This window comes from Chenopodium quinoa, unplaced genomic scaffold, assembly GCF_001683475.1.
Source record: "Chenopodium quinoa cultivar QQ74 unplaced genomic scaffold, ASM168347v1, whole genome shotgun sequence".
In the NCBI taxonomy this organism is placed as follows: Eukaryota; Viridiplantae; Streptophyta; class Magnoliopsida; order Caryophyllales; family Amaranthaceae; genus Chenopodium; species Chenopodium quinoa.
The window spans coordinates 3,077,416-3,099,741 of NW_018743175.1; the positions used below are offsets into that span (position 1 = coordinate 3,077,416).

General features: G+C 33.6%; 3 protein-coding genes and 1 long non-coding RNA gene across 6 annotated transcripts; 1 reads left to right on the forward strand and 3 right to left on the reverse strand.

Moving 5' to 3' along the window:
• The first annotated feature begins 660 nt into the window (after positions 1-660).
• Positions 661-3,358, forward strand: LOC110732491 (peroxidase 20-like). 2 transcript variants are annotated; one of them, XM_021912439.1, is made up of 4 exons: positions 661-2,007; positions 2,122-2,313; positions 2,631-2,796; positions 2,888-3,358. In XM_021912439.1, exons 1-4 carry the CDS (start codon positions 1,801-1,803, stop codon positions 3,301-3,303), a joined length of 981 nt encoding a protein of 326 aa, XP_021768131.1. In that variant the 5' UTR covers positions 661-1,800; the 3' UTR covers positions 3,304-3,358. The 2 variants fall into 2 exon arrangements, with proteins under 2 accessions (XP_021768131.1, XP_021768132.1); XM_021912440.1 differs by having other exon boundaries at positions 1,876-2,007; positions 2,151-2,313.
• A 546-nt stretch (positions 3,359-3,904) lies between these two features.
• Positions 3,905-5,887, reverse strand: LOC110732492. Its single transcript, XR_002513495.1, has 2 exons — positions 5,680-5,887; positions 3,905-5,573 (listed from the first exon to the last, which is right to left on the reverse strand). It is a non-coding gene; the product is annotated as an uncharacterized LOC110732492 (long non-coding RNA).
• Positions 5,888-8,515: 2,628 nt separating this feature from the next.
• LOC110732493 (ribose-phosphate pyrophosphokinase 2, chloroplastic) lies at positions 8,516-13,532 on the reverse strand. 2 transcript variants are annotated; one of them, XM_021912442.1, is made up of 9 exons: positions 12,994-13,532; positions 12,085-12,258; positions 11,680-11,928; positions 11,207-11,350; positions 10,940-11,107; positions 10,406-10,475; positions 9,731-9,812; positions 8,954-9,095; positions 8,516-8,863 (listed from the first exon to the last, which is right to left on the reverse strand). In XM_021912442.1, exons 1-9 carry the CDS (start codon positions 13,117-13,119, stop codon positions 8,825-8,827), a joined length of 1,194 nt encoding a protein of 397 aa, XP_021768134.1. In that variant the 5' UTR covers positions 13,120-13,532; the 3' UTR covers positions 8,516-8,824. The 2 variants fall into 2 exon arrangements, with proteins under 2 accessions (XP_021768134.1, XP_021768133.1); XM_021912441.1 differs by having other exon boundaries at positions 8,516-9,095; positions 12,994-13,530.
• Positions 13,533-18,540: 5,008 nt separating this feature from the next.
• Positions 18,541-21,760, reverse strand: LOC110732494 (tobamovirus multiplication protein 2B-like). The gene is made up of 5 exons (XM_021912443.1): positions 20,935-21,760; positions 19,591-19,656; positions 19,435-19,499; positions 19,227-19,311; positions 18,541-18,955 (listed from the first exon to the last, which is right to left on the reverse strand). Exons 1-5 carry the CDS (start codon positions 21,067-21,069, stop codon positions 18,914-18,916), a joined length of 393 nt encoding a protein of 130 aa, XP_021768135.1. The 5' UTR covers positions 21,070-21,760; the 3' UTR covers positions 18,541-18,913.
• Between the last annotated feature and the right edge of the window lie 566 nt (positions 21,761-22,326).

The window sequence follows — 22,326 nt, forward strand, 5'->3', positions numbered from 1 at the left end:
ATCTCCAGGTACGGGATACGAAGAGTCTGTGCTTTAATTTCTCTTAAGTACCCACTAAGTAACCATTAAACACATGTCTTGTGATTAAACCGCCCATTATCCGTCCAACTTCCGCAAATCATTAACCGTTGTTATCTCATTAATTACGGTTTAAATTCAAATTTTTGGATCAATTAAATCATTTACTTCCCTCCTTTTCTGAGTTAAATCAAACCCGACCCGTCATTCTTCCAAATCGGGTTTGGGGGGCAAGTTGTTTGGGTCCAATTTAGTCAAAATTGGGCCTGAGCACTAAATGATCCAATTAAAAGCCCAAGGTCAAGGTTCAACTCTCCAATTGCTCAAAAGTCAAAAGTCAGCCCACAAAGTAAGCCAATTGGGCTAAAGCCCAACCTCTCCAAGTATGATGAGGTATAAAAGCCCTCATATTAACACATTCAAGGGGAGATCAGATACATTATGACATATGATCATTGATATTCCAATTCGTATGCTCATTCTTGCATTCAGAAATATCCCACAAAAGCCTCAAGCTACAAACTCTCTTGCATAGTGTCTTCCTTTTACACATTATACTGACTTTAGCATCGGAGGGGCCTTCCTCGGAAACACCCCCGAGGCTAGTTTACGTGTGTTCACTGTGCAGGAAACCTTCGGCCCAACACAACTTGGATCGAATCCAGTCTTCTCCATTTCAACGGACCTTCGGCAAGGTCCCATTGTTTTCAACCGAAACAGAAAGTAACGTAAATAATGTACTTGGAGTAGTATGCAGGTGCACCAGTTTTGTAAAATCTGTACTACTTGTGAGCTTGTATTATATATATATCGTTTGTTCGTTCTTGGTTCGAGTTTAATTTCCATCGCTTTCGTTTACAACTTAGCTCTTCGATTCTTGGAGAGGCGGATAAAGGAAGTGAGCATTTTAGCACTGTTGCATACATATCACTATATCAGTTGGTTATTATTAGATTACTTACTGTGTGGCTTTCAATGAAGCTCCCACTAGAAAATGCTAGGGTGGTTAGATGTGGTCACCTTACTATTGTGATTAAATACAACTATGCAAGTGGAAGTTGTTAACTGCATTAACTCAAGTAGTTTGTGTTTGAAGATCAACAACTTCACAACAACTAAGTCTATAATGTTGGTTTGCAATTTAATTAGTACATCATACTCGAATTAATGATGATACGAATTTTATTTTGAGTACCCATCATTGTTCTCCGTAAGTTTTTTATTATACTTAGTAAATTATGAGTGTGTATATTTTCCGCCAAAAAATTAATGGCCGAACATGATTAAAGTACTGTAGTAAAAATCAAAATGTAACATCAATTGAACCCGCTCATAGTGTTTTAGTGAGCATATGAGTGCGTGTGAAGCTATGTTAGAGAGATTGTTTAAACAAAGATTGGTTACAAAAAGACGTTAAGAGCAAATTGAGCACACATTATATTACTTTGACTCAAACGTTTGGTAAAGTTAGCTACATCAAACTTTGATTCCAGAAATATTACTATATATGCAGGTCAGAGTAGCAAAATGCAGACAAAAAATACAGCACAGAAATATTATACTATACTCAATCTCAAGCCCAAGAACCAAGAACCAAAGCAAATCCCATCAACAATGGAGTTTGGTTTGAATTCATACATATAAGACATGTAAAACATTACAAAACATAATTACTTTCTTCTAAAATATGTCAATTGGTAATTACTTATATTAGTTATATACATAGCATAAAGATCTTAACATTGAAATTCCAATTAACTTCTTACCATTTTTTAAACTGTAATGGCCTTCATGAAACTACTTTTGGTAATTTTGATTGTAATGAATTGCATCGAAATCTCGAGCCAAAATCTTCTGCTTGACTATTACAAGGAATCCTGCCCTTTATTGGAAGAGATTGTGAGGTACGTTGTGAAGACTAAAGTGCTAAGGGAGCCTCGAGTAGCGGCTCAATTACTGAGGCTGCATTTCCATGATTGTTTTGTGCAGGTAACTTCAGGTGATAAACTCCACCTAATAACTTCCAAGTATTATTATTGAAGATTGAGTTATCGCTAATCATTATGGGTGTCTTTCTTTTGCACCCTATTAAATTTGTTTAAGGGATGTGATGGATCGGTATTGTTGGACAGCAATGGTGGGATTGTTAGCGAAAAGGGAGCAAAACCAAACAAGGATTCACTCAGAGGTTTTGAGGTCATTGATGATATTAAGTCTGCAGTAGAAAAAGCGTGTCCATGGACAGTCTCTTGTGCTGATATTGTTGCCATTGCTGCTCGTGATTCTGTTGTTCTGGTACATCCTCTAACCCCTCTTAATATTTTCATCACATACATGATCACCAGATCCGGTTCCAAGCTACTCTAGAAATTATATGACCAACAATAATAGCATAGAATTTTAAGTGATAAAATTATACAATACGGAGTATCATAATAACACTGACAAAAGATTCAATAGATCCAAACTGACAAGCTAAGACAAGCTCGTTTTACTCAATCTAAATGACCCGTTAGCCACCTCTAAATTCGACACAATAGTAGATATCCCTGCTTCACTTGGAGCTCAACAAGTACAAGTTTATAATTTCATAATGTTTTGGTTCTTTGAAGAGAGGAGGGCCATCGTGGGAAGTTTGGCTTGGCAGAAGAGACTCCTTAACAGCTAGCTTTGATGGTGCAAACAAGTTCATCCCAACTCCAAACTTATCACTAGATGCTCTCATTGCCAATTTTAAGCAACAAGGTTTGGACACCAAAGACTTGGTCGCGTTATCAGGTAATCCATTTGCTTAAGCCATTTGAGGATTTAGTATAATTCAATATAGTGTATGTCAATCTAATAACAATCAAGCAACTTTTCGCGACAGGAAGCCATACTATGGGGGTGGCAAGATGTGTAAGTTTCAGGCAAAGGATCTATGACGCTGGTTTTCAAGAAAACATCTACGAAAGGTTTTCAAGCTTCCAGGAAACCCTGAGTTCAATATGCCCAAGATCAGGGAATGATAATGTGCTAACACCCCTTGATTATAGTACACCAACATTTTTCGATAACCATTACTACGAAAACTTGGCTGAATCAAAGGGACTGTTACACTCAGATAATGTGCTAGTCCTTGAAGACGAAGGTGGAGATATACAACAGAGAGTTTGGGCATACGCCTCTAACAGAGAGTTTTTCTTTGATTCTTTTGCTAGTTCAATGATTAAGATGGGCAATATTAATGTGTTAACAGGGGAAAAGGGTGAAATTAGGAAGAATTGTAGATTTGTGAATGCTTGAATACAATATACTCAATACTTAAAAAGTCCATGAAACAATTTTTCTATCTTCTGAAGCAGAAAGTGCAGAGCTGCCATTCAAAACTGCCAAATAAATCTTCATTGCAAAATACGAGTTGTTGAATATAGACGTAGTGAATTAAAGCTTATTGGAATGGTATAATGTGAAGGATTCATAGGCTCATATCAAGAAATTCAACCAAATTTAATCCTGTACCTCATCGTGTAAATCTCAAAAGCGCGGATAAATATGTAATCATGGCCTTAAAATTCTTCAAAATGAAAACTAGATTAATTTTGATTCTATCAAGTTAAAGAGAATGATTTAGCCATTGAATAGACACAAAACAGCCATTAAGAGGCAGCTGAACTGCAACCTGAAGGGCGATATGGGCACAAGCATTGGGGCTTGGCATTCGTCACTTCTATTATTCAGAGAAGCCCGGGTTGCAACATGCAGATTACACAGTGGTTACTTGCAAGTTGCAACTTAAGAGTGCAACTGCGAAGAAATGGCCATTGTAAATAAGAGACGAAGTAGTACAATCAACTGCTATACCGTATTATTTCAACATATCACTTAAAAAAGATCGAGATGACTCTTTACGACAATAATCTTATTATAACAAAACGAAATGTAGGTATCCACAGCATACACTATGTCACACAGTTTATACAAATCAATTACAACAATTGTAAAAAGCATCATCAGAACGGATTTTCTTTCTCATCCACAGCCTAAAAGGTCTGTGTTGGAAGGTGTCCTAAGATAATATTCCAAACTCTTCACATGAAGCTCAACTATTAGTTACAAAACAAGTTTAAAAGATTTTCTAAAGAATGTAGATGCAACAAGAGATCGCTCAGTAGTGGCTAGTATTAATGGTTCGATTCTGCCAGCGATTGTCCTCAACTTTAACTCAGAAGAGGGAGCTTGTTATCCTCATTGTAATCTCTTTACATCCTTTAATAAACCTGATGTTATTCCGTAAAGATGTTCAAAGAACAACTTAAGTGCTATATAAAAACAAAATCCCATATTTAAATTTGAAGTTCATTTAGCTCAGGAAATGAAACAGCTTTTCAATCAAAAATTTTCTGAAGCAGAACTGGCATTAAAGCTGTGCTAATTCATCCTCATTGCCAAATTCATTTGACTTTAAAGTTCGAAATGTGATTGATATACAGACCACAATAGCAATGTCCTAATTTATATTCTTCATCACTCGGTTTCGAACGCGATATCAAAATGTATAGTATCCATACCCACATTTATTTGCAAACAATGACCAGATACAACAAACAACTACCCACATTGTCAATGGTAAAAACTAAAAAGTGAAGAGCATCATCAGAAAGGATTTTCTTTCTCATTCACAGCCAAATTAGGCTGTGTTGGAAGGTGTCCTAAGATATTTTCCAATCTCATCACATGATGCTTCACTTACAACATTATAGTTTGTATTATAAAAATTAAGATTTCAATACAGTATTAAATTGAGATTGCTCAGTAGTGGCTGATATTATTGGTTCGATTCTGCCAGCAATTGTCTTCAGCTTTAACTCGGAAGAGGGAGCTTGTTATCCTCATTGCAATCTTTAATCAACGATAAATTTACTTTTATCAAAAACAATTAATTTAAAATGAGAGAATTTGATGGGATCTCAGCATTTTGAAATTTATCAACATTAAATATTTCAGAATTTTCAGTACTAAAAAGACATCATTGACCCATAAATATGCATTTCAAATCCTAAGTAACAAAAACGAAATCTTGAATTAAAAAAATTTAAAGGCATCAGCTTTTCATGGTTAGCATCAATAAAATTCAGACGCAAATTACCCATTTGAACGATATAGATTCATCAATTGCCCAGTTTATACAATTAAAGATCAATCAAATTAATTCACCCATCAAAATTTTTAGTTTTTATAAAACAAAAGGATACGATTTTTACTGAAAAATGAAAAGATAGTTTAAGAAAAGGGGATCAGTTCTCCAAGGTGAAAAAGCATCACAGAATTTCAGACGCAAAATACCCATTAGATAAATGGGATTCATCATATACCCCAACATTTTAAAAGCGACGATTAAATTGAAGAGAAAAAAATAATTGAAATTTTAAGAGAAATTGAAAGACGATCAGAACCTGTCGGGATTCATTGTGTCATCAAACCCAGTAAACTGGAATCAGGGGATTGACAGACTATGAATATATATCGTCATCTCGTCTGTTTTTTTTCCCAATTGAATTGGGAAATTTGAAACCCTAGATTTCGACAAATAAATCAAAAGGTTTGAAATGAAATTGGAAGAGAAAACTGAAAGTTAAATCGATGAAATTGAGCTCAGAACTTCTTAGAGGTTGTGTTTACCGTCATAGAAGGAATTCAGTAGAAGACCAACTCTGGACACGAAGTTTTTCCTCATTGCTGCGAAATTTTAAACAATAAACAGAAATTAAATATCGAATAGTTCAGAAAATGTGAGATACGAACCAGGTTGTTGAAGAGAGAGAAAATTGAGTTTTACAAATGGAGATTCAGTTGATTGTTTGATTGAAACTGAGGAAGACGATTTATTTATAAACCCTAAAACCCTAAATAGAGTGAAGTGGAAACCCTGATTCGAGGTTTATGTTGGGTTTTGGGTCCGGCCTGTATTGTTGATCCCTTGAATGTTGGCCCATTAAGCTAAACTTGGTTAAAATTTATGGGTGAGAATGTGAGATTTGTTTGCCTTCACCCTACTTTTTTGTAGAATGATAGAGAATTAGTAAAAATAATTTAATTCAACAAAAATCAATTAGCAAAAAATAAATTTATTTAATTTCATTAAGAATAATTTAAATTCGGTAAAAATAATTTAATTTTAATAATATTAATTTCAGTTCAACAAAAATAAGGTGAAGTGAACAAGGCCTCATTACTTGTATTATAAAATTATATACGTAATATATGATTATTTGATTTTTTAAAATATACTTATATAGGTCTAACAAGATATCAATTGTTATTATTAGTAGTAGTATATGATCAAAGTTCAGTTAAATTAGGAAATCAATTTGATCAAATAAGACTATATAATTACATAACACCATATTATAACTTATATTCATATTAAAAAAAAACTTTATTCCAGATTAAGAATATATGTTCTTACTCTTCTCGTAAATAGTGATTTTGTGAATTATGACAATGTGACCACTTAACAATACCTAGGAAAAATCCTAATAATATGAATTACTCCGTTATCAAGGCAATGTTATATCAGGACTTATCAAGCTAAGTTTGGTCTAATGGAAAGGAGAGTACCTTTCAACTATAAGGTTGGAGGTTCAATCCCCTGTAATGACAATTTGGGGGATATGATTCCCTTACCTCCTACTCTCCCAAATTGTCTAACCCACTAACTCGGGTTGGGTTGATCCGTGAGGGATTCCGGCTCGATAGGGCCCTTCATCTAACCTATATATATTTACTAGTTTTGTGCCCGAGCAATGCCCAAATGGTTGATAAAAGTTTAGAATTAACTTTTTGGATTGAATGTTAGATACGATCATATAATCTCTTTTAATAATGTAGGATATTTAGACATACCGAATTGAAATATATTTTATTGAACTGAAATTATTTTTACCAAAGCAAAAATTATTTTTTATGATTAAAATTTATTTTCACTAATTCTCTATTATTTTTTAAATAAATTAAATATATTATAAATGGATCTTATTTTAAAGAACTTTTTAAAACGAATTTTATGATGGAAATAGATTTGAATTATAAGATATTTATTAAAAGTTATGATTAATTTTGTATATACGAAATATTAGAAGTATATCGACAATAAAACTCTATACGATATTTTTATCTTACAAAATCTATCTAGAATTCGCTTATCTAGCATCATATGTGTCACAATAATATTTATCTAGTTTTGTACCCGGGCGATGCCCAGATAGTTGATAAAATTTTATGATAACATTTTTACTTGAATGTTAAATACGGTTAAATAATTCGTTCTGATAAGGTAGGATATTTAAACATATGATATCATATGGATTGTATTTTTTATAGTTTTTGTTTGTAAATAGATATCTATGTTATTATTGACTTGAAATTATTTTTATTGAACTTAAATTATTTTCACTGAATTGAAAGTATTTTTACCAAATTAAAATTATTTTACTGATTACAATTTATTTTTACTGATTCTCTAATATTTTTTAAAATAAATTAAATAACAATGCATTTTGTATGCGGATAGCCATACCAAAGTAACCCCTATAAAACTGACCGAGTAATCCCTTTAATACTAACTGAATAACCTCTAACACTGACTAAGTAACCCCTATCTATAACACTAATTGAGTAACCACTTTAACACTAACCGAGTAACCCCTATAGCACTAACGAAGTAACTCTTGTAATAATTGGTGACACGGTTTGGCCAACTACGTATAAAAGCTTATGATTAAATATATTATAAATGGATCTTAATTTAAAGAACTTTTTAAAACGAATTTGATGATAGAAATAGAATTGAGTTATAAGATATTTATTAAAAGTTAGGATTAATTTTGCATATATGAAATATTAGAATGTTATCTTAAAAAATCTATCCAAAAATCGCTTACTTGGCGAAAAACTAGAATGTCAAGTGTCGTTGTCTCATGACCTGACTGCGAGACCGACTTTATTTATTAGTGATATATGATATATAATGTTATGTCATAAATTTAGGAGTTATAATGGCGCATTGTCGTCAAAAGTTTCCACAAGCGTAGTGTACTAGTGTGTAGAGTTGACTCGCTAAGGTGGAAAATAAGCAAGTAGAATCACATAATCACATCCTAACAAAATTCAATTTAGGACTCTGGAAGACTAATTGGTGTGGCCTCACTGTGAATTAGCTGACTTCTCCAAGACCAAAAACCAACTGAATCTAGTTGATATCCCATTCAACTTCGAATTAAAAATATTTGTAGCAACGGAATCATTTGAATTAGGTCATATTTGGGCTGATGGATCACTTGATTTAGTTTCAGCTTAGATAGCTTGTCATTGGGCCAGATATAGGCCATACGTAATCAATACTGTATTGAATATTGTAGAGACACATTAGAAATCTTTTGCTGCCGAGTAATTATCATTCAGTTTTATTTAGCTCTATTTTCGAAAAATATAAAATTGATCTCAGCGTCACAAATCATTCAAAATGCAACAAAAAATAAACCTTGGGCTTGAACTCAAATCTAGAATTTAACTGTAAGCGACACTAAAAATATACAAATGCAATCCTAAATAATTAGGAATGCCTGTTACCACCCAAGGGGAAGTGGGGAACTTGATCCGACAATATTTATGCTACTCTTTGTACTACATCGAATAATAACTAGCTTACATCGACCCTGTATTTTTATGAAGGCAAGAAACTAATGAGGACACCAAAGAAACAGATGGCACCTACAAAAGATTTGGCTCTATAGGATACGCTACTATGTTGGTGGACTGACTAATTTCACTGAAATATACTGCTAACGGAGCAGTCGTCATGAACCCTCCAAGTGGTTTCCCCCAAAAGGTTAGCTGTCGAAAGAACTGACTAATTTCACTGAAATATACTGCTAACGGAGCAGTCGTCATGAACCCTCCAAATGGTTTCCCCCAAAAGGTTTGCTGTCGAAAGAACAGTCAGCTGACGGAAGAAGTTCTGTTCTGCCACTGGAAGTGTGTTTGTTATGATCACTTCCTGGAAACAACCACTGGACAATCTCTCAATTGCTGGTGGACTGCAAAACAAACATCAATAGATCAGATTAGCAACTGCTTAAGTGGTGATGCATATATCATGTGATTTACTATGATGGACCAAACTTGTAAGACCATGAGAGTTTTCAAAGCATCGAACGTAATCATTTTGCAACTCAAATGCCCAGTACTGGAACAAACACATTTAAAGGAACTCTTGGCACAAGTTTTCTGATGAATGTAAAGCCTTAAAAATGGACGACTTGTCAAGAAAACAACGAAGGAGAGACAATGGAGTCGTCAAGCAACTCTAGTGAGTCGTGACTAATAAAAGGTGTTAATTACAGAGTTCGCAACTTCGCATACATCATCTAGTACTTGATTACGAGTCATAGGATAATACTAACCAAGGTTCACAGAGTTAAAGAACAAACTCAGAAGAGAAAAGGCAATTCAGTGAACCTCTTTACAGAATAACAACACATCAATGTTAAAACTTGCATCTCCAAAGGAGTGATCAGTTGTATGCAGCCTTAAGAGAATCCAAATTTCTTAATGAAACAGGCCTTTTCAGGGACTAGCTAATAGTGGTGAGGTTGTTTTACAACTCACACTAAAAAGTTTAAAACCTCTTCACAATACAGAAACTTAAATTTTAAATATAAAAAATTCTTACCTAAAAACAGCATGAGTGCAACAAGCATAGACTTCTCTAGCCCCCTCTTCATGCAGCAATTCTGCACCTTTTGTAATGGTACCTACAGTCAAATTTTTCATTAGTTCTCATATCAATTACATAAACAATACTTTCACACCAAATTTTAAGAAATGCCAAAATTATTTAGCACTCAAAGACCCAAAATCAAAAGATTAACCAGCTGTCCCAAAACCTTTAAGTGGTGCTATTATTTCAACAAAGACAAAAAGTCTGGCCATAAAATAGTAAGTTAGACCAAATATTGTATAGCATTGTCAACTGCTCATACAGATCCCCCGACCCATGGCATGGGCAATGAGCAATGGTACAGACATTTACTAACGAAACATGCTATTATAGACAAATTACTAGTCCGTATTATATTAGGTGGATTTAATAAAAATCATAAACAAACACGGAAACAAAGCCCTCTATATAAAAACATCTAAGCAGAAAATGAGCATTGAATTCCTTTGAGCACTTCTGAGTTTCAAGAAAAAATAAGTCGAGATTTGCGAGACTTTTAACTTATTATGCAGCAAAGGATAACTTGTCACAACAACAGTAAAAACTGAAATTTATCATGTAAACTACTTCAAGCCGTGAATAAAACAATGTAAGTCGCTAAATATATCCTTTTACAGAACAACTTACCAGCAGTGTCAATCATGTCATCCAACATAACAGCAACTTTCCCTTTCACATCACCAATAAGATTCATCACCTGCACCACATTAATTCAGGTAAAAGCGCCGTATGTTACTTTACCTTAATGAATATCCAACAAGATAAATATATGAGTAGACACATAAAAATTATAATCACAAGCAGTCAACATATATGTGGATTGTGATATGCACAAGGATGAACCAAGTATGAAGTCATAATTTTTTAATAGCATGTAGTGGATGAAACCTATGAAGGAGGCACAGATTCTGATATTTGAAGATGACTCAATCATCTAAAGCCTTGGAATAATAGTGTTTGCCCATAACAGCTAGAATATTAAGCACTTGACAATAACAAAAGGAAAGCTCACTACTCTATCACTTATCAGCCAAAGGTCTTCCAACTTCCAAAAAAAACAATACTAGTAATACAAAGACAAATATAAAAAAAAAAAAAATACTTTACTGATATGCTGGATCATTCAAATTCCAAACAGAACTATTTAAAAATAAAAATCACCTCAGCTACATTGTGTGCATGCCGTCTTTTATCCACAATAGCTAAAGGTGCATCAGACAGCTTTTTGGCAAATGCACGGGCCCTTGCAACCCCTCCAACATCAGGGGAAACTACAACCAAGTCACTTGAAGCGATACCCTTGCTGGCTAGATAATCAAGTATCACGGGCTGCATGCATATTAATAAAAGCATCAGAAGTTGCAAATGATCATCTCTAGATGTCACCAACATTCATCAATGCATGTACTCAAAATCATCAATCGTTACCTGACAGTATACATGATCTACAGGAATATCAAAGTATCCCATCGATTGCCCAGAATGGAGATCACATGCCAGCACCCTGTTAGCACCTGCCTCTGTAATGAGATTTGCAACTAGTTTGGCAGCAATGGATTCACGGCCCTGAGTCTGAAATAAACAGGTAGACTCAGACAATATGGTTTTCTATTCTTCAATCACAGGAAGTACCCAACAGGAGACATCATAAATTTTGAGGCATGAACCTCAAAAGGATGTGACATAGACAAAATGACACATAGTAAGTCAGGTAAATAAATAACTTGACACTGGTAAATCCAACCTGCAAAGCACATCAACTGAACCAGATTCACACCAATAGTCGACTCAAATCACAAAAATCTCTTGATTTTGGTTTTAAATCCCAATAAATATACCAAGAATACCAATAGATGAAATAAACAAGGGAGTTCATTGTCGAAAAATAAAGAATTACTTGCCTTCCTATCTGCTCTAGCATATCCAAAATATGGAATCACTGCGGTGATATTTTTGGCTGATGCTCTACGACAAGCATCTATCATAATTAAAAGCTCCATTAGATTTTCATTTGCCGGAGGGCTTGTTGGTTGAATGATAAATACATCACACCCTCTGACACTCTCTTCTAGCTGCACATAAATCTCGCCATCTGCAAACCGTTTTATCTTCACCTTTCCAAACTCCAGACCCATATACCAAGCAATTTCCTACCACAACCAGTATCAAAATGATAAAACCGACAAAGTACACTGATTACACAAAAGTAAGACAACAAATATAGGGATTATAGACACCAACCTAAGCATACCTTTCAACCAGAAACATGAAAATTAAAATGACAATGATATTAACTATGAACTGACCTTAGCCAGAGCAGGATTTGCCAACCCTGAAAACAGTTTCAGCCTTGTATTACTCCTATTTACAGAATTCTCCAAGCGTCTCGAGTGCAGGAATTTTGGCAGCGACTGCTCGTCCAGGATTGGGACTGATGGTCGTCCATTAACCGTCTTCAACGGCTCCGAACCATTACATTTCTACAAGAGATACAAGGCAGTGTTACACATTTACAACATATCACAAAAGCAAATCATGAATTCAACCGGAATTAACTGATTAAACCTGTCCTGCTTCCTCATAACTAAGCTTAAAACACAATTTAAAGTAAAGATTGTTGATTATAACCGGATTGCTCGATTCGAGATTTCGAGCCTTTACTTCACATCACTCATCTTATACAACCAATTATAAAAACAAAAAACAGTTTTAATCCGATACTAGTTTATGAAAAGTGACATTTTTTTTTCCAAATGGTTAAAAATAATACAGTATATGTCACTATTAACTCCGAAATAAATAAGAGCATTAAAAATTAAAATTCAAGAGCAAGTGTTATCATTAATTGAAGACTTAAAAATAAATTATAAAAAAATACATTACAAAAATATAATTCAATCAGCTTCCATAACTGCAATTTTTATAAAGTTGAATTATAATATTCTTCAATTAATCATCAATTTATTGCACAAACTTCATGAAAATTATAAAGTTGAATTATGAATTATAACATACTTCAAAAAAAAAAGCAATACCATGCATTATACCAAACTGACACCTAAACAGAAAGAAAAAATCATCAGAAATCAGAAACACCACTTCTGGATTTCATAGTTGATACATTCATCTAAATCGCAACAAATAAACTAAATAAAATGAAAATATAAAAAATAACATAAAAAAAATTAAATTAACAAATAAAAAAAAAGACTTACAACGGAAAAAGGAAGAGAGATGCGACAAGGCGGCGAGCGAGGAGGCGGGGCAAAAGTAGGGCAAAAGGAAGTAGAAGAAGAGGAAGAAGAAGAAGATGACAAACAGCGAAGAGCCATTGACGCCATTAATGAAAATCGAAGGAATATCGAAGAATTAGGGTTAGAGTAGAGCGACCTTTGACATTCACGGAGGGAAAATCAAAAAAGAGGAGAGAGAAAGAAAGAGGAATTTGAATGGCGGTAGCACTCTCTCTCTTACAATTGCTGAGCTTTGGCTTTCTGCGGAGAGTCGGGGTGTATGTATTCCTCCTTGTGATGTCGTAACTTTGCGCAACTTGCTTTTCTAGGACTTGGCCCCTCTTTGCCTACTAGGAGAGGAGAGAGACAACTACTACTATTATATTGTATGTGGACAGGGTTTGGGTGAGCTACGGCGTTACATTTTATTTGACCACTTAACTACGGAGTAACTTTTTTCGGTTTAGGTTGTATTGTCGTAACTGATCTATTCAAACGATTTGAACCATATGAGGTCGGGGTAGCTGGTATACTATTGTGATGTGAAAGTGTGAAACACCCAAAATGAGGACTTGGTAAAGCATGGTGTAGATCTTAAATAAAAATTATTGGTTCATGGAGTTAATTTTATCTAGACGCGGAGATAACATTATAAAAATTAACAATAATATTTCGAATACCTCATCTCATACCTTTGATATTAAAGATCATTTTTCAGAAAAAAGGGCCAGATACTAGAATCATTTTTTTTTTAAAAAAAAGGGACTAAAGAGTTACAATAGTTCTAAATTTTATCCCCAATAAATCAATAATCATATCAATTTATTACTCATGAAAATCACGTGTTTTCCTTCAAAAAAAAAATGAAAATCACATGTTACAAAAATGCACATTAATACAGAGTACCAATCTAATAAGACAATCAAATCAGATTGGATTAAGAAGCCTAAATTTTCATAATAGTTAAGCCACATTTTCTTTAAATTACTGTTAAAAAATTAATAATTAAAAAAAATAAAAAATTGACTTCATTTAGACATTTACATGAAAAAAAAAACCAATTCGGTAATGCTTATTGTAATAAACCCTTCAAAATACTTGTAGATATTCTCAATCAAACAATGGTTATGGAATAGTAAGGAATGAAAAGTCCAACTACGGTTAATAAGGCCCTGTTCACTTCACCTTAAAAAAATAATATTAAGTAAAAATAATTTCAGTTCAGTAAAAATCAGTTTTAATCAGTAAAAATAATTTAAGTTCAGTAAAAATAAGTTCAGTAAAAATAATTTCAGTTCAACAAAAATAATTTCAGTTCTATAAAAATAATTTAAGCTCAGCAATAATAATTTCAGCAAAATTAATTTAAGTTCATGTACTTTGATGCTTTTTTTTACTAGGATTTTTTTTGTAAATTATTTTTTCCATATATTGCAAAATATTGTCGTACAAGATTTTTTAATAATTCACATATATTTTTTTTATGCGTCACTTTTGTCTATACTTTTATCACATATTGTATAGTTATAAAATATAATATATTTTTTTTTTGTCAAGTATAAAATATTATGTCTTATTGATAATATTGTAGTCGGTGATATTTGGTAAATATAAGTACTATATTTTGTCAAGTGCTCATGATATAACGGTGTGGAAAAATTGCTTAACTGATCCTAAATTCGAATTTCCACACCCTCCTCTAGGTAGGTAATTCTTTAATATTATTTTCTTTTAGCATGATAATTTATTCTAATAAAAATTTTATTTTCTTATCAGGAAAATATTATTTAGTGGATTCTGGTTATCCTAACACACTCAGTTATTTGAGTCCAATTAAAGACAAGCAGACAAGGTATCATATGCCGGAATTTCACAATGGTCCTCCACCTCGAGGAATGCTAGAACATTACAATTATCGTCATTTTTCATTGCGTACTACAATTGAAAGGTGTTTTGGCAACGTTAAGGGGCAATGGAAAATTTTGAAAAACATGCCACAAATGTCTCAAACATATCAATTATCAATCATCTTATCAATGTTTACTCTTCATAATTTTATCCGATTGTACACTTTAGGGATACCAATTTCAGAAAGATGTGCAAATGTTGAGCCTAGAGCGGAATACTCCATATTTGATGAAGGTAGGAAAGCTCAGATGGATATAGTACAAAATCAGATAGCAGAACATATTTGGCAATCAGTTAGGAACATCGAGGAAGAAGATCATCATATGGACGTTGAATAATAAACTTAAATAGTCATATGCAATAAGAAGCAATCCTTGTAATAATTTATGATTATAATAAAGTTATGATTTTATTCTTATTATTATTAGTTTTATTGTTTTGGTATGTTTGGTTGTAAAGTTAGGCAATGAAATTAAAGGCAGTATCCCTAAACCTAATATCATATACAAGTATATCAAATACATATTCCCATAATATATAGGCCAACCATTTTTATGTACGATATTATGTAAATTTAAATGGTTGGCATAATAAATATCGTTATATATACCAACTATATAAATTACAAAAATAGATTATTTTACCTAATATATATATATATATATTAAATCAGTAAAAATAATATCTAAATCAGTAAAAATAAGTTCATTTCAGTAAAAATAATTTCAGTTTAGTAAAAATAACTTCAGTTCAGTAAAATAAGTTCAGTTCAGTAAAAATAAGTTCAGTTCAGTAAAAATAATTTCAGTTCAGTAAAAATAATTTCAGTTCAGGAAAAATAAGTTCAGTAAAATTCAGTTTTAATCAGTAAAATTCAGTTTAAATCAGTAAAAATAATTTCAATTCAGTAAAAATAATTTCACTTCAGCAAAATTAAGGTGAAGTGAATGGGGCCTAATAAGAATCATCAAATTCATAAAAGATGCACACCTTATTGTAATGCATGATGCATGCAATTTATAAACAATGACTTGTTACTATCATTATTCAAATTTATACTTTTATTTTATTGATTGTCATATAAATGTAAAGTTTCCTTAAAAAATTACTTTGTATTATTAATAGAGTATAATTATCAACCTTATGACCAAGCATAGCTTGGATGGTTGTGAAATGCAAATCTTGCCACTAGAGGCACTTTAGGGTGGGGATTTCCTTATCCATCCCCCCCCCCCGGCGGCCCCACTTCCAAAGTGTCTAGCCTGCTAACCCGAGTCGAGAGGACCTGTGAGAGGTTCTGGCCCAGTAGGACCCAAAAAATATCAACCATGCGTAGAGTGTAAAACTAACCACATGGCTTATATTTATTTATTTATTTATTTAAAAATCAATAAATAAATATGAAAAATTAGATAAATGATTTATATTTAATTTTGACATTAAAATTAAATTAAAAAATCAGCCAATAAAAAATTAATATAATGGTAGTCATTTTAAGGACGACTGACATAGAATCATCCAACTTTACTCATCAACTTGGTGCGACAAGAAGTCATGTACTTCGTATTCAATATATTGTCTCAAGAGCTATCGCGGCAAGAAAGTAACAGATTCACATCACATCCACTCTTCTCTTTTCAAATTATAAATTTAGCATTGAGTATTGTGTTATATCCAAATTCTAACTAAAGAAGTTGACATCAACTATTCAACATCGTTACTCCATACAAAATAGTGAATATCGTTAACTCGCACACCTTTTAATGAATTAGATGATAGTAGGATAGTTATCCCTTTCTCTAGCTACAAAAAAACAAATAGTTGAAGTACTACGGAGTAGATACATTGTTGATTACGAGCATACCATACATCAATCTAGAAGATGAGATGAAAACGTAAGCATCCATCCTTTAGTTTGTTAAAAAAAGAAAACGCATATCCTAGTCTTTAACTCGTGTAAGCTTATAACTCGTGCTACATATTTGGATCGAAAGGGGTGTGTTTTAAACCATGAAAGTACACTTTTCAAAGAGACACGAGAATTTCTATGGCAAAACACAAAACACACACGTAGACCAACCATGAATTCCCCACTTGGACTTGGACTTGGACTTGTGAGTGGCAACCCGAATATAATTCGGTGGTGGGGTCATGTCATGCTACTCTTTCTTTTATTTTCTTGGTAGTTTGCCAAGTGCTCTAAGATTACATCAATTACATGGAAATGAGAAAGCATTGTCATCTTCTTTGTGATATTCTCTTAACAAATTTATCCTTCTTTACTCAAATGGAATTAGTTCTTTGTACAATTCTTAGCTTCATGGTTTTTTATTCCATGATTGGATTTTGGTCTTGAATGGATGGTATGCAATCATTTGACATGCGTAAATCTCCACCGATCATGCTTGATCGTGTGATGTAATAATTTAAATCTGATTTATATATATTTGTCAGATCGATGTAATTATTTAATACTCTTTTAAGTGTTATTATTGTATAATCAAATATATATTTCATGACACGACTTCGACAGAACTTGATCCAACCTTAAACATTGATGGATGCATCGTACATATATCGTCATTGTACTTATCTTGATCTAACATAATCATTATGAGTTATGACATTATCCACTTGAGATAAGATTAAAGACCTAATCAGCCAAAATGCCAAATTTGTTAATTTATTTGTCACGTATCATATATTCTTACCCCCAAACCATGAAATTTCGTGCAATTGATGACAATGCACCTAGTCATCTCTAAGCCCATCAGTATCAAAAAAACGTTCTTACTTATGCATGCAACTAAAGTTACATCCAATTTTAATGCTACGACTGTTCAATTTAATAAGTATTTCTCTTGATAGGATTAAGTATTGTTGCACAAAAGGTTCAGTACTTATCAACCAAAAAAAAAAAAAAAAAGGAACAGTTTATATCAACATTAAACTAAGTAAAATTTTGAAAGCTACTCACAATCACAAGACTAACAAAAGTCTAAAAACGTTTAAAACAGGTTTTGGAAGAATTATACCATAAGAAATGATTTTGTGTGTCATGACTCATGAATATCAAATTGTCATTTGTGTTTATTTCGTTGTTAAGTTCTTCAACAATTGAACTGCATACTCGTACATTGACAATTATTGCTAGCCACTTGAGTTATGTAGACTTGTTTTGATACATCGTCATTTGTGAGTTCTTCTACGAAGGTTTCCAATGATTATTCCAAATAAAAATTGTCGCCTTAGAAGCCAAACAAAGAAAAATGAAAAATGCACTATCATGATTTAAGGACAATGTTCTCCACCCTTGTATAGGTTGCACTCCGTATTACTGTTGTCTATTTGGCATCTTGGCGATTTAAGTTTAGCCGTTTAGGCATCTATATTGAGCTTTAGCCCCTTTGGTGTGTCACAATAGGTGTAGTACTATGAGCTGCTTACTACATAGAATGATCATTACATTCACACAATCTCCTACTTGATTGACGGCTTATTAGCTTCATATGATATCACAACAAACGCGTTGAGCTCTGGTTTGGAAATTTAGCAGTCCAATCAAATATAATTTTGTCAAGAAGTCTTTTGTTTTAGGAGAAAAACTAAGCCTCTTGGATATTGAAAATTCTCATCCATTTTTTGAGATGATCACTTCAGTAGGAAAAAATCGAATGCCAGTCAGTAGAATGCAACACAATTTTGAATAGTAAGCTGGAATAACACAAATGCTATGCCTTTCTACAGTATACGAATGCAGGCTATGGCTTGAATTCTCATTTTCTTCATCTTTACCCCTCACTCTCACACCACCCTACCTCTATAGAAAAAATAGAGCCATGTACATCAGAATGGAGTGTGATATACTTCGTATATCACTTCAATGTTAAAAGGACACTTTGGAGCGGCTGGAAAACCTTGTTGAAGAGGTTTTCTCGTCTCTGCAGAATACCCCTCCACTGATTAACTCCTCTTACCACTCTAGCCAGGCAGTTTAAGGCTCCCCTGACGATTGGTTTGCTGCCTCCTCTTGAGACTGCAATGAGAAAAGCCATCAATACTCTAGAAGTTTACAGGGTGATAAAGTGATAAACTCATCTGTAAGAACAGCCAAATCCAACTCTTTGGATAAGGGACATCCAGACATGTATGGAAATCTAAGCCAAACCCAGTAGCATAAGTTCAATCCAGATATTACAATTAAATTCTAAAAAATGACCCCGTGAACTTCATCACAAAAGCATAATTTAAGAAACCAATTTAAAGTGGGTGGCAGGGGGAAGCGGAGGTGAGATGACTTGACTTACCTGTTCAGAGGGTTGAGAGGAAGACTTGAGTTGGGAGCTTTCCATGTTTGTAAGCAGCTGAGTTACAGTATTTAAATGAGGAATACTGCATACATGTAAACCAACAAGATGAGGAAACACAGAGAGGATGCCCAATGATCAATTGATAGATACAAAAGGTCCAATTCCTTGAAAAAAAAAAAAGAGGCGAAATTATAAGATACAAAACCTCTGCAAACCATTTTCCATATATGCATCAAGTGAGGAAATCACTAGTGGCAGCTGCTGCAACACCTGCATCATTTCTTAAGTGACTAAGAATGAAATTTGAGCTTAGGCACTTCTGCTTACATGAGTCTTATACGTAGTAGATGAAACAACATACTTGTCCTGTATTTTTTATGGTATCTGTCTTTGCCAAAAGGTTCTTGGGAAGCTTCGCCAGGTGAACCTACACATGAAAAAAATCAACATATATGCTAGAATTGACAAAAATTACGTTAAGGTTTCTCAATTTCACTAGTATGATTAAATGCCACATGACTTAACTAGGTGCACCACCGCTGGTGCTTTTCCAGCATAAATCCCCAACAAACTGTATGTAAATGCTTCCTTTACCTCATAAACTAGGGGAACATCCCTTTCCTTTCTCTACCTAGGTTTTAAAAAGTTATAATGCTACTTTCAGGCTAACTATACTTTCTCAAAAAATAATTCAACTTGATTTATTAATATCCTTACTTCAACTTACTCGTTTAATCACAAGTACTATCTCATATCATCCTTCCACATTGCGTCCAATCGTCCATTATTGCTACAATCCACCGAATCAATGCAATAGAACTACAGTATTGTTCTTCATTGACTCCATTCTCATGATTCGGCAAGTGTTCGTATATACGGTAATGGGCTAATGGCTAAATCTGTAGGTGCCCTAAAGGCTAAACTATTAGGTTCATTTACCAAAACGAATAACACAATCCAGTTAGGGTATTAGCTATGCACAATACGGTTTGAATAACAAACAAATGAACGAACATACCAATATAGGCTTCTAACAAGCAAAACTGCAAAAAACCAACTTTCCCACGCAATTAAGTAGGAGTAGGTTTTTTTTTAACTTCATAATTCACTGATATCCCACTCATGTTATCAATTTCTTGGCCTAAATTGGACCTTTTTTTGTAACATTTCTCTGTCCAATAATCTAATTCCGGTTTATTCCCGATCACTACTGTCTACTAGTCATCAGGTGCGTTCATCCATATAATCAATTGACACATGAAAAATAGCAAGGCTAAAATACCATTATATATCACCTAACATTCAAAAATATATAATCGCTTTGATAATTTGCTTAGGATAAAACGAAGAGCTTAAAAAAAAAAAAAAAAAAAAAAAAAAAAAAAAAAAAAGCTTTGATCACCTAGCTACACCTGGGTCTCCGCCTTCCAAATTATTAGAAGAAAATCCACAAACTTAGCTACAATCAAGAGCAATGTATATAGCATGATCAATCCTAAAAGGAGTCAAAATTTGATTAAAATTTTCAGCTCCAAAACCCTAGAAAATCAAAATTGGGGAAATATGATACATGATAAATTACTCTCCTAACAATGAACGATAGAATGAATTTGTCAGATTCATGAAATAACTGAAATTTCCAGAAAAATAATATAAAAAGGAAGTATATAAGATAGAAGGGGTGGAAATGAAGAGAGAGAAATGCCTGAGAAGGAGAAGAATTCTGCATAAGTTGGAGAAGATTGGAGGTGGATTGGATTGACTGTGAAATCTGATCAGCCACGGTTGCTTTCGCTGTCCCTTCTCTACTGGTTCGTCCTCTTCCTCCCGTCGTCGCCATTTTCACTCCAAACAAAAAAAAAGTATGGAAGCTCACAACAGTAATTTTCACTTTTTGTTATTGTTTCTACTATTATGTCTCTCACATAGTCACATGTCAACCCAATTCCAAACCCGAGTATTGAGAGAAAATCAGAAAATTCAACTCAAAATTGACCCAATTTGACCCATTTATCATATTTTGTAATGACCCAAACTACTCGAACCAAACAATCCGAAATTTAATCAGAACCCGACTTATTGACTCAAGTTGACATGTAAAAAGGTTTTCTTAAGGTTTTTTTTTTTTTTTTTTTAGTTTTTTTTTAATGTCTATTTTCCAACTTTTGAGGACAAAAATCTGCTAATTTTCTTTTTCCCCCTTTATGGTCTAAATTAATTGGGGTGCCCAAGCATTTGTTTTTTTTTTTTTGTTTTTTTTAAAGGTAAGGAAAATAACATTAGGAAGCCCTCCTCACGAAGAAAATTCCTAACGTATCAGAAGAAAGAATAAGGAATAGACTAGAGCTATTATAAACATCAATATCCATCTTTTCAGACACTAAATGGCCTACATTAGCGATCCAATCTGCTGCTCGATTTGTCTCTCGGTAAATGTGTTGAATACTCCAATTATGAAACTGAGTGAGGAGAGACCGAATATCTTTTATAATATGCTCGATCAGTCAAGGGATTGCCCAAATGCCTTTCACTGAGTTGATGACTAATATATTATCACCTTCAATCTGAATGTTCTGAATGCCATATCGAAGAGCTAGTTGGACTCCTCTATGAAGAGTTGTAGCTTCTGCTATAAATACTTTGGTATTGCCGAGGTTGAAAGTAGATGCCTTGATGGGGGCTCCGCTGCTATCTCAGATGATGATTCCTGCTGCTGTTAAGTTGTTGCGAACCGAACCGTCGAAGTTTAGTTTGAAGAAATTGTTGAGAGGTGTCTTCCATGAAGTGAGAATGAATGGTGGAGAATGAATATGAGGATAATGGTTATGGGATCTCGAGATGGGAGATCCCATGGAAAAAAAGGTATATCTATGAGACATAAGAGTGAGTGATTAAAATCAATTACGGGATTTTCTGAAATTGTGAGAGAAGTTTTAATCACTTGAACTATCCCTCACTCTCCAAGCGATTGAAATATGGAACATGGAGGCTTCTACAAAGGTGCAACACTTCTTTTGGAGATTGTGTATTGACACAATGCCCACTAAAGCGCTTCTGAAAACTCTAACCCCTGACAGAAAATGCAAGCTGCCCTTGG